At 28.5% G+C, this 13728-nt stretch overlaps 1 protein-coding gene across 5 annotated transcripts in view; it reads left to right on the top strand.

The window, feature by feature from the left end:
• LOC142326449 (glycine dehydrogenase (decarboxylating), mitochondrial-like) overlaps nt 1-13728 on the top strand; it is a 123822-nt gene that overhangs the window by 104590 nt on the left and 5504 nt on the right. For all 5 annotated transcript variants that reach the window (XR_012756786.1, XM_075368969.1, XM_075368972.1 and 2 more), the window contains 4 exons: nt 7917-8062; nt 8237-8378; nt 10074-10284; nt 11982-12089. Coding sequence is in view for 4 of the 5 variants with exons in the window: in XM_075368969.1 (XP_075225084.1) it covers nt 7917-8062; nt 8237-8378; nt 10074-10284; nt 11982-12089 (607 nt within the window). In the remaining variant the exon portion in view is untranslated. The remainder of the gene's footprint in view (nt 1-7916; nt 8063-8236; nt 8379-10073; nt 10285-11981; nt 12090-13728) is intronic.

Here is a 13728-nt window from a genome sequence, read left to right as displayed (position 1 = left end):
GAGATAAGAAATGGTTTTCAGTATGGATGGGATGGAAAAGTAATTTTGTTGAGTGTATATTTGAACTTGATTTAATAAAATTGTTAAATAGTAGTAATATGCTACTCTCCTCCTAGGAAAAGTCTTTGATCTCCAGAGGGATTATGGGTGGAATGGGCATCTGTTGTACTTTCCTAAGCTTGTGGGTACCAATTTTTTAGTGTTTTATTTTCTTTTTATCTCTTCCTGGGTAAATTCCTATTTATTATCACTCCTTTTTATCATTGATCTTTCCATGTTCTGTGAGTTTAGGACAGGTGCACTTAAGTCTAATATAAAAAAGGTACAGTTCTAAAATTACTCCCCTTCATGTGATTCATGGATTTAACAAAGATGTCGACTTGTGTTTTAAATGCATGATTTATGTTAATAAAAGCATTTTTTAATCTTTTATACAGGGTTCATGCACAATGAAACTGAATAGTACTACTGAAATGATGCCTTGCAGTTTTAAGGAATTTACTGATTTACATCCATTTGTACCAAAAGAACAAGCTCAAGGTTATCAGCTTATGTTTACTGAATTAGAAAAGGATCTTTGTGAAATAACTGGCTATGATAAAATATCCTTTCAACCTAACAGGTAAAATTTCTGTGTATAAATTAAGATTAAGACCAGTTTTCTCAGATTAGAATGCCTTGAATGTTCAATATGCAAATCATTGTTTTTAGTCTTTTATTTTAATTTCAAATTAATTAATTTGTTAATTAATTCATATGTATTTTTCCTCTATACTTACTCTTATGTATTCATATAGATTATTACATTAAAAAATTAATAAATTTAATAATTTAATCTAATAGACCTAATAAATAAAATCTATTTTACTAAAATAAAGCAAATCTAAAAACATAATTACTGAAGTGTTTAAAACTAAAAAAAATCTGACAACACAGGTTTCTGATACACGACTTACACTTACAGTAAAATTTAAAATATTTATTATTTTATTTAAATATAATATTTTTTTCATTTATTTAATTCAATGATTCTAACTAAAGTGCGCACGCAAAACGTATTTAATTTGCGCGGGTGTGGCGATACTAGCTGCGACGGTCGACACTAACTAAACTAATGTTATTTCACAACTTACATAGAGCAAATTTTGCTTGTACTGTCGGCAGACTGGTGTAGCCAAAAGGCTTAACACACCGGTTGTACGAACAGATGAAGTTCGGTGCTGATTTTAAATAATTAAAGTCATAAGTTGATGTTATTGTCAAATTCCATATTATATTTGAAAATACTTATGTATGAATAAATTAAATGTTTAATATACTCGAAATATTAAATGAATTATTTATATATTATTAAATGTTTATTGTAATTGAATTATGAACTGGAACTGCTATTTAATGCAATTATACAAGAATAATGCGATTGCCATTTGTAGGCGCCTGGAACTGAACAAGAGTGATGACTGAAGAATGAATAATGACCACAAGAATGACGATGGACTTGCTTAAATAATGTTGCTGGATCCGCTGCTTTGTCAGGAGTCGAGTGCATTCGAAAGGAGCCGAGTGATGTATAAGGAACTACTGAATTGTCAGCAGCCAAGTGCGTATGAAAGAAGCCGAGTGCTCTGTAAATATTCGAATGAATCTGAACGAAGCCGAAGATATTTAAATTTAAAAATCCTATTAAATACATTAAAGCTCCAACATTTAAACGATAATAACAAAATATGAATTTGTAAAGAATATTTAAAAATTAAAGTAACCTAAGTCTGAATACAAGGTACCGAGTCAACCGGGCGATCAAGTTCCGAGACCCGGCCAGATGAAGTTACTTTTTTACACTTAAATATTATTCATTTATTTAATTCTACCACTCACCTGTGACATCACAACATTGCAGACGACTACAATAGTGATGCTGCAAAAAATTTTTTTTTCAAATATTATTTTTAATTGTTAACAAATGTGTTAGAAAAATATGACCTTAATTAGGCGAAGTCTCGAGGTACTGAGGATGATCTTGTTCTGCAGCATCACCTCTTGACCGTTTAAGTTGAAATTTTGACCAAGTTTTGGTCAAAATCGGTCTGGTAGTACTGGAGATATAATGGTGATTTGGTGATTTAGAGGCCAACACCAAACACACAAAAATTAACGTCTGAAAAATTTCTATCTGGTTTTTAGGTTCCTTAGGTATCAAAATGTTAAGATCCAGTGAAAACTGCATATGCCCAAATTGGACTGATTACAGTACTTTACTTTCTAGAACTACAGCTCTGCTATAGCACTTTCTAGACAGGAAAGTAAAAGATAAAGGACTAAATGTTTTTTAGGGAAATTTTTTAATCCTAATTTATTTTAATATAATTTTGGAATATTTAGCAGTTATTTTTATCTAAAAAATAATTGACTATTATTTATAATAATTGAATATTATTATGTATGTGTTGTTCATTTTTATTTAAGAAAACAAACACTAAACCATGTTCAGGGTTGAATCTGATTATTTCCTTGCAAATTAAACCAGATGCAATGAAGAAATACTCTGAATAAAAGGAGCAGTATTGCTCTTTTGATAGTAGGATAAAATATTCAGAAATAACATTTTTAAGCAAGGATTCCAATGTTCAAAGATGTTTTGAGAGTTTTAGAAGCATACAATATGCTTTTCTGTTGGATGTAGTGTTCAGTGCTTAGGACAGTGCTGTAATGTAGAAGTTTTATGTTGTAGTGTTATATTTGAGTTGTCAAATCTCAAATTCTTTTTAGTATTACTTGTAGGATAAATGTGTTACAGTTTATGGGAAAAAAGGAATATTAAGAAATAATTTTAACTGTTATTTTATTAGTTTTATAAAATTTGACAACTTTGTGAATTGAATGCTTCAGTATTTGTGTAACTCTTTTTTTTTCAAAGTATTACTTTTAATTCTATTGGTCTCCAATTACCTTTGAATATTTTTCATCAAAATTAATTTATTTCCTTTTCAAATTAAATATTGTACTCATATGGTAGATGAGAACTTCATTACAATCCTGCACTTTACAACATGATATTGTCTTTGACAAATGAGACTTGACATATATCTCATTACTTTCCTTTGTCAAATATCTTGTATCGTCATTGACAATACACAAACTGTATTTTTAATTAAAGTTTTTGAAATAATCTGAATAATTCTATTCTAATAGTAGGTTCAGGTAAAATTTTGGATGAAAGAGCAGAAAACTGAATTTTTTAATTTTTAAGAAAAGTTTTATTAACATTTTTTGTTGTTTGTAAAATCAATAATCTTTGAAATATTTGCAAAAAGATCTCATTTTACCTCCGTTTACTGCTCACTCTTTCAACTTCTTTGAACTACATATTGATTAGGAGTCTGCAGAGAATCTTAATAACCTCTAAATTCTTAATAAATATTAAAACTATACTTTTAAAAGAGAAAAGTCAATTTCTCCTAATTATTTCCGTACAATCTCTTTTTGGTCTATTTTTAATGTACTATAATGAATTAGGCAATGTTTAAAATTTCCCTTGTGTCACAAACAGAGAAAGAAAGCCTTATTTAATTTTTACCACACCTATGATGTTGTTTTTAATTTTAAAGGTCAAATGAATTATTTTAGTTTTCAAAGTATATTTAGATATATTTTGTTTTATAATGTTTGTTTACAGTGGTGCCTAGGGTGAATCTGCTGGTCTTAGAGCTATTCAGACATATCATGCATCACTTGGTGAAACTCAGCGTGATGTCTGTTTAATACCAGTTTCAGCTCACGGTACAAATCCTGCGTCTGCACAAATGGCTGGTTTCCAAAGATGGCAGTATTGAAATAGAACAATTAAAAGAAAAGGTTATATTTTTATTTATGTTATATCATTGTTACTTTAAATCATTGCCAGGTCCCTCATTCCTAATCTATTATTTTCAGAAGATTAATTTTTAATGGTGATCAATTTCATAACTGAAATAATTTTAAATTTATTTTATAAACTTTAGCCCCCTATGAACATAAAAACAGTTCTTGTGTGTGTGTTGGCTAGGAGAGAAGAATACTCATCCCCTTCTATGTTATTCCTGAAATCTTCTCTCCTTTTGTCTGTTCTTTTGAGAAACTGTTTTTTGTCTGTGGTACTTCTATTACAAAATGAGACTTCCTGGTTTCCCTCTGGATAACAGATTTATTAAGTAGAAAAAACCTGCAGCTAAAATTCTAAAAAAAAATATTTGTGTGGAAATTGTTTATTTTTAATCTTTTAATTCCTTGTCCCCAAAAAATGGTTACTTAAACATATACACAGCATGTAAATAACAAAAATACCTCCTGCAACATAGGGAAGAAATCCTCATTTAAAATTTAAAAGAGTACAGGTTTACTTTTTATCCTATTTAGAACAGTACATCTTGAGTGAGTAAATGGTAGAAATTCTATTTTTTTTTGTTGAGATGAATAGCCTGTGTTGGTAAATATTTTAAATGAAGAAATAGAAGATATTGTGAAACAGAGGATTTCAACCATGTACATTGTTAAGAATGCAAATACATTAACGAAGCCTTCAATATTCATTAGCTTATATGTCAAATAATGAATATTATTGAATTTGTTAATACAAGTAATGCCATTCATGTGGCACTTGTATAAATAATATAACTGACAAAAATTGAGGTAATGGGCATAAATCAAAATAAATTAAGCCATTACAGCAAAAGCCTTATTTCTTTTAGTTTTATGTGGAATGTAAAGATAATATCGAATAAAATACACCTTAGAAAAATTATTAGTAGACATAACTTTAATTATACTTACAGTATGTAGATAGCACTCACTTCAATGAATTATTCATTCACCTACCTATGAAAATTGTGGTACAATATCATTTTTTATTATGTTGCTGATATCTTGAGAAAAGGTTACTTGATTTGAATAAACGAGATACCGAAATAAAATTTAGTCTCTCTTTTGAAGATTTTACTTGCTAATTATGGCTATGTTGTTACATAATGCGATTTAGTCAGCTTCTCAAAATTCTACTATATGAAAGTGTCATTAAAATGACATGCTCACTATTTATGATTTGCTCATTCCCCAGTTCTAGAGTTACCTGGATAAATTTATGCTTAGAATGATCCTTAAATCAATAATACCATTGATAAAAGGATCATTTAGCTTGGCCCATTGTTTCTTGAATTTTAAGCAAACATCATATAAAAAAATTTTAACACTTACTGTTGTTTGCTGCTTTGGTCTGCTGTACTGTTTCATATTATGCATAAATTGTAGATATATTGTCTCATTTGTAAGCTAATTTGTCATATAATTTCTTTTTAGAATGTAGTGTAATGATGATAAATGTGTCGTAAATGAGTTCATTAGTTTCATCATTAATTAGTACACTAATAAAATGGTTTTTTACAAGCCCGCCGAACTGTGAATGTGTCCAAACACAAGACATATTTTCTAGCAATGTAATCTCTTTGGAGATTTCACTGTACTCAAAAAATCTTAAAGAAAGCACTCTTTTTTGAATTACGTTTGATTCACTCATCACAGTTTGATGAATATTATCACATTTTTGGATTGCTTCTCTTTTAATGCAATTTATAAATGTGGAGATAACATTTTTAAAATAACATCACTGGGTGATTTGGATGATGAAATGATGTATTTCATAACTCTTTTCTTTTTAAAAAATCTCAGCTAATTTAAGAATGGATATTTTCTTGCAACAGAAACACCTATTTCATGAAATTCAGAACTAAGGTAATGAATTTAAGGAATCAATTTCTTTTCATCTGTTTATAAAATCTAGAAGCAGCAGAATTTAGGATGCCCAAGGAACACCGCTATCACTTTCAGGTCTCCACAAATGTTTCTAATACTGAATCATTACCGACACAAGTTTCATATTTTCTTATGACTTCTTCATATGAGCTAAAGAAATTGAGAGGATATTATTTCGAACATGAAGAAGGACTGTTTTCAAACTAGGCTTTGAGGAGTCTGTAAAAAGACGTCATTGATCAGAATTGCGCATATGTTCAAAAGCTTCAAGTAAAAATTCCACATCATTACAGTAAACTTTCTTGACAGCCTTTATATATAAAAGAATAATTCTTTATATTAAAGAAAATACTTGAATTTTTTTTTTATTCTACTTCAATATTTTGTCTAGGTGATGACAAACAATATAATCTAACGTAGTATTTATATAATTTAAATGGAAGGTATTTTAAATATTTATTTGTTACAGTTATGCAAAGATTAATATGAGTATTGTATGTATACACAAATATGAATGTGTATATATATTTCCTAAACAACATTTTTTGATAAAACTAATTGATTTTCTAGAACTCTATTAACAATAATATTTTTTTAATTTTGAATAATCTAATTATTTTACAATTTTTCTTTTCATTTACAGCTGGAAAAATTTAACAAACGAGTTTCCTGTATTATGATCACATATCCATCTACATTTGGTGTGTTTGAAGATAATGTAGCTGAAATTTGTGAAATGGTTCATAATTTCGGAGGACAGATTAGGTTTTATATATATCATTTAATTAAAAGACTTACCGTTTACAAACTTTATCGAGTTGAAAATTAGATGTATAGAAAATTAAAGATATGTATAAAGGACATTAATTGTGAACACATAAAACAAATACATCTATTTATGCATAGTAATAAAGTTTTTATTAAATGGATAACTGTTTTTTGTCGGTCAACATGAAGAAACAATATTTTTGTTTTTATGTGTTTTAAACAGATTAAAAATGCTTATTTTTTAAAAAATATATTGATTTTTCTCCAAATGATTTTTTTTTAGGGCTATTATGTGAAACTTATTGCCATTTAATGCTGCAGATGGTACTACAATTAACAAATCCATATTGAAGCGGTTAGGACACAATTCTTAGAAGGCTGAGCTTTACTCAATAATACTATAACCATTGGGCTAAATTTTGGCTATCAGATAGGAAACAGAGTCATAGTTCCAGTACATCTACATAGTTGGTCCAAAGGTTATAGCATCTTAACTAGGAGCTCAGACCTTCACCTAATGGACCATTAATGAAAAGGATGGTTTAAGGAAACCCACTTACATATAATAAAATAATAATTTGCAAATATACTGGTAGTTCAGTTTACCATAAATAATTCTGTTTATAGTACAGTCATATTCTAGGTGTAGACCTTATATTTAACGGTACAGTTGTTTTGCTGAGCAGTACTATGAAACAATAATGTTTGTTATTCTCTGCCAGATGGCCAAGATTATCAGCAGTTTTATTTTAATTTTTCTTTCTTTCACACCTTTTATTCACCCCATTGTTAACTGAAATTATGAAAGTAGTTATATACACAGTCATGTTAAAATAGATAATTCAGTTTAAAAATTAATCTAAACATTTTACAAAGTAAATTTATTAAGAAGTACTAAAATAGTAGTTTTTGTAATGGCACATTGAAATTGTTTACCAGAAAAAAATGTTAACACTTAAACAGTAGATAAATAAAAACTTTGTTCTTAAATATGCTTAAACAATAATTTGTTGCATAACCTCTTAATGAAATTTGAAATCACTTTACCTGGAAAAATAGCCAAAAAATTGGTACATTTTATGTTTAATTTGTACAAGTTTTATTCAAATAATTGAAACTCTCAATAATAATACAAAAAAGAACAAGGTTTAATATAATATAAAACTTAATTTATTCCACTGAGTGGTTTTTAAGATATATTTCTTTATAAACAACCTTTTTCTTTTGCAGTAATATATTAGGAAAGTATTTTCACATGCTGTTAAATGCAGGTTTTATTATAAGATATTATGATATTAGCCACTTCCTGATTCTATTTTATTGAATAATTTGTCTAATTAAATATTTACTGATCTGTTTTATAGGTATATCTAGATGGAGCTAATATGAATGCACAGGTAGGTCTTTGTAGACCAGGGGATTATGGATCGGATGTATCTCATCTTAATTTGCATAAAACATTTTGTATACCTCATGGTGGAGGAGGTCCTGGTATGGGACCTATTGCAGTGTAAGTGATTGAAATTGTAATTTACTAACAAATATGATTGTAATAGCGGGTTAGTAACTAAAATTTAATTCACTGTAGAATACATACTCATACCAATGCATGTAGTGCAGTAATAGTCCATGCATTACACAGATTTATTAAATAATTTTATGCAATTTTTTTTTTTTTTTTTAGTAAAGCTCATTTAGCCCCATTTCTACCCAATCATCCTGTTATTGATTTAACTGGGGAAGAGAAATCACAAAGTTTTGGTGCAGTAAGTGCTGCACCTTTCGGCTCATCTGCAATTTTACCAATATCATGGGCTTACATTAAGGTAATCAATTATTCATACTGTTAAATATATATATATATATATATATATATATATATATATATAAAGAATTTAATAAAATAAATAAATTAACTTTAAAGTAATATAAAAATATTACTTTTATATTCATTTAAATTAAAACCAACACAACATAAATTTTTCAAAAAGATTAACTAATTATATATGATTGCTTTAAAACAAAACATTAAAAAAGTAAAATTAATAATAAATCTAATTTTAATACTTATATAGGTAAACACCTGCTTTATAGTACAATGTGGAAAGAAAAAAATTCTATACAGAAATGAGAAATGGGAATTAAAAAAGCCCAATATTTTCAAAAACAATTAAAATTTTATAAATAATATAATTAAAAAAATCTAATTATGCTGATCACATTAGGGAAAATAGACAAATTTTCAAATATAGAAAACATGCAAACATTGATAACAAAATCTAAATCTGTTACTCTCCAAAAAATGTACATCACAAAATTATGATTTTTGTCAGGAGTATGAAACCTCATCATTTATATATGATCTATATATTAAAAAGAAAAAACAGCTAACCACATTTAAAATAAGCAGATAATTTTCTTCAGTTCAGAGGCAATTTGTATCTTACTCAAGATGCTTTATATCTATCTACCTACATACATAATTTACCTTATGCGCTTTAATCTCTATTCATATTTTTACTTTGAACTATTTTGCTATTACGGCTGTGTATGAATGTATCTTTTCAATATAAGTATTTGAAAAATACAATATGTAATTTCTTTGAAGTTTCATTTACGAATTTAAAGACGTTTTCAAATGGAATATTCCTTTTGTTAATTATATTTTCCAATTCAAAGAAAATAATAAACTTGAAGCTCTTTGTACCTGATTGTAATATATTAATTATTGAATGGAAAAAAATCAGACAAATTTTTAAATTAAAAAAAAAAACATGTCTTTTTTGTTTTTACTTCATTCATAGTAATAATAATAATTCCCTGTTCAGAGTTGAAAGAGAGACAGTAACAATTCCTGTCTTTTTTATGGTGGAGACATATGTAAAGCACTAGAGGTATAAAGGCACCCGTAAGAGTTGTTTTCTCTGAAAATAATGATAACTGTACACCAAGTTCATGTGGTAAACAGAGTGAAGGAGTCATTTGTAGGGTTGAATATCGGTAGCAGTTTGATGGGCTTAGTGTATCGATATGCCTTATTTATTTGGCTTGAAGAGAAGGCAGTGGAAAATCACTTCATTCCTCACTTTCCTTAGTAGTAAGCTATGTATGGTATTTTTTTTTTTGGAGAGTGACATTTTTGGGAGAAACTTGAAACTCATGTCAAGTTTTGCCTGTACCCATTTCATTTATGACACCTAAAATTTATTTATTTTAGCAAACAGCCTAATTATAATTACAGTTACAATACTAATGAAAGATGAATTTTGTAGCATATGAAAAATGTCAGGCCTGACTAGGATTAGAATGCAGGGCCTCTATGGTGATGAATGCAGGACTTTCATGGAGATCAGCATAGTGGTAATAATAATGATGATGATAATTATTTAAATCAAGACTGAAGATGCTGTAATTATTGAAATAATACCTTCATTTCATGAGTTCTCTTATGTTATTGTATTATTTTTTCATTAATTTGTATTGATTTATACTTTTATATTATTTTTCACTACTTTTTTCAGATGATGGGTGCAAAAGGTCTTCGTAAAGCAACACAAGTTGCAATTTTAAATGCAAATTATATGAGTAATCAGTTAAAAGAATATTACAAAACTGTTTATCGCAGTCCTAAAAGTGGTTTAGTAGCACATGAATTCATTATTGATGTTAGAGAATTCAAAAAAACTGCCAACATTGAGGCTGTGGATATTGCTGAACGACTTATGGATTATGGTAAGGCATGAATGAAATATTTTTTTTTCTGTATTATAAATGGTCTGCAGCATTACAACTCATTTGTATCGAACACTTTTTAGAACATTTAAAATAGCATAAAATAAAACATATTACATTATAGCACTTAACTGTTAGGTGAAACAAAAAAATGATGATACAAGAATATGCTCTTCATGACATAGAGAGCTACTGAAGAAAACATATTTTTATAGTTTTTTCTTTTGTATTGTCAAAATTCAATAATAATGAAATAAGTATTAGTACAACTGAAACTATACAGGCTTTTAGATTTAAATCTGGTATGAGTGAATCAAGGAAGTTTGCTTTTTATTTTGAAAAGCCAGTCACTTTTTTTCATTTTTATCTTCTTATTTTATAATGATTGCTAATCTTTTTGTATTTCTATGTCTAGAAAGTACTGTTTTTATATTTTATTATTATAATAGGGCTATTGCATATTCTCTTAATCACATTGATCAAAAAATTTTTACCTACATTTTTAAGGACAGGCTGTGTTGGTGTAAGGCTTTTCTATCATCCGCTACGATCGATCTGGCTTAAATTGTATTATACGTTTAGGAAATATAAATCGTGTAATATAGTTTTTGTTTGCAAATATTTAAAAAGGCAGGAATAAAAATTCTGAAGAACTAATGATTTAGTGAAAATTATTGTTATATTTAATGAATTGAAAATATTCATTTGAAGCAACAATACTGATTTATGTTTGATTTCAACAGTTCCATTATTTTTTATTACAGTATGGGAATAATTTGCTTTATATGAAAATAATTTTTAAACATTTTTTTCAAAAGAACATATTCTGTTAATGAAATTTATGAGTTGTAAGCTATTTACAAATGAAAAAAATATATATCATGCTGTTGCATGCTACCAGTTTGATAAAGATATTAGAGGATTACACATATTAAAATTCTTACAAATGCAATTTATTTACTCTTAAGTATCTTACTACTTACAAAATAGATAAATTATATTTCACAAACAATAATTCTGATTATCTGTGAAATTTAGAATAATTAATAAAAATGCATACAAAACTAAAAAGTGAGGTTGCAGCGAGATTACAGTTACAGACTCCAATAAACTTTATACAAAGATATTTTACTTTTACTATTTACATAAGAAAGTGACTTATTTTTATAAACAAATAATGTCTTCTGTACTTGGTGAACAGCTTCTTGTAATCGATTGCAAAACAGATTACTGTTACAATTTCACTCATATGCTCAAATGTTACCGCACATATTCATTGAATGTTATTGCACACTCTCTGTAGCTGGCCTTCAGTAGTATCTATAATGTCAAGCCTAGGGCTTATTCTGATGTAACTGCAGCTGAATCGTATCCCTTGTTCATTCAAGGGTAATGGCTTCAAAACATCTATTGTCCAAACCTTACACACTATTTTATAAGCTTTTTCCATTGTTCCTGTGTTGTTTCTGCATTTTTCTTGATATAAACTATTAAATAATAATAATTTATAAAAACCACTTATCAACAACTTTTAAAGGAAAGTTGTAGGTAAGAGGTTTTTTAAATTATTATTATTATTGTGTAATCATACCAACAGGCCATGTTTAATAGAATTATTATATAAATTATTGTAGGTTTACATTCTTAAACATCTTAAATAATTATTAAAATTAACATTTAATGTTTTTTATTTTTAGGATTTCATGCACCGACTATGTCATGGCCAGTTCCTGGTACTCTTATGATTGAACCGACTGAATCTGAAGACAAAGAAGAATTGGACAGATTCTGTTGCGCACTCATCGGTAAATACAGCATTTCTGATAAATAATTTTTTTTTCATATAAGAAATATTTGAATGTCTTATATAAGATTTGATTTACAAAATTAAACCTTCCTTAATAGTACAAGTTTTAAGCGTGAAACCTGGATAGTAATTATATTACTTAAGTATGGTATAAGAGAAGTGGATCAAAAAATAAGTTACACCCTTGCTGTTCTTGAATTAAAGGGGTATATTAATGTCTTACGGTGGCAGCACTGGTTATGTTGTTGTCTTTACACTCCCTTAGCAGCAATTCTGTATGACATTCGGTATGTGTGTAGTATCATTGTCAATATGGCATGTCCTCTAGAGGTTTCGTCCAGTAGTATGATTTTTGTGGGCAAAAAATTACAGTTGTGAAATTCATTGCCAAATTGTCGAGGTATACGAAGAGAATGCACTGTCACCCCATGATCACAAAATGGTGCCAAATGTTCAGAAATGTAAGAATAAATGGGAGTGACGAACTGTGTGCTGGGCGTCCTTCAACTGTAAGCACGATGGGTAACATGTGAATGCAATGATTTTGAGTAACTGGTGCATTAAAATTAGAGAGATTATAAGTGAACTTAACATCAGTTACGGTCCTGTGTTTGCAATTATTTAGCTTGGTTACCATAAGATGTGTGCATGATGGGTGCCACATCTGTTAGACCGACAACCACAAACATCAACATTCGATTCTGTGGGAGTTGTTTACAGTAAATTTATGTCTCGAGGAACAATGAATGCTGATCTTACTATGAGACTAAAAAAATTGTGTAAAGCCATTAAAGATCAAAGACCGGAAGATTGAGCGATGGGATAGGTTTTCTTCACGACAATATTACTTCTCATTCAGCTTATGTAACGTAGAGTTACTGCAAAAATTCAAATGAGAAGTGTGGTTTTGGTGATTATGCCAAAAAATAGATAAAAATATGTAGTTTTTTGTTCAAAAAAAAAAGAAAAGTTTTATAAATATGTATTTGTTTCATAGAGGGGGTTGTAACTTACTTTCTGATTGTCCCTTGTATTATAAGAATCCGTTTCACTTTATGATATTTTGGTTTAATACCCCTAATTTAAGAAAGCCTCTCTATCTTTCTTTTTCAATTGTTCTTTATTCCTTCTCTTCTTCCTTGGATGAATGTTAAACACTGGTCACTACGTTGGTTCCTTCTAGTAGCTGTTTCTGTTTCAAGTTTCTTGTGGTGCCTTCTAGTAGCCTGGAGGCCAGCTATTTCTCTACTTGGGCTCAGTAGAGTAGCAAAGCTTTTGCGCCTGTGGATTATGTTTATGTTGAAGTTACATGAAAAGCCAAATTAATTAGACCTAAAATACCCTTCAGTTCAATTTGCCCAGTCTTCTATTTCTCATAAAATCTATCTGATCACTTGGTAATAGTTGAATTACTGTTGCCTGATGAATAAAATTTTTATGTGTTTTGTTGAAAATTATATCTCATAAAATAATGAAATTGATTTTCAGCCCAACAAATTGAAACCATAATGATTATCTTGGGCTTCTAGTGTAAGAACAAAATTACAGAAAATACATGACTATCAGATTGCTTGCTGGTACCCATATGTATAAACAAAAGGACCGATAATTAATAAATAAAAATATTAATTTTGATA

Source organism: Lycorma delicatula, chromosome 6 (genome assembly GCF_047948215.1).
Source record: "Lycorma delicatula isolate Av1 chromosome 6, ASM4794821v1, whole genome shotgun sequence".
Classification (NCBI taxonomy): Eukaryota; Metazoa; Arthropoda; class Insecta; order Hemiptera; family Fulgoridae; genus Lycorma; species Lycorma delicatula.
The sequence above is the reverse complement of the archived record's forward strand: the minus strand, read 5'-3'. Positions and strand labels throughout refer to the sequence as shown.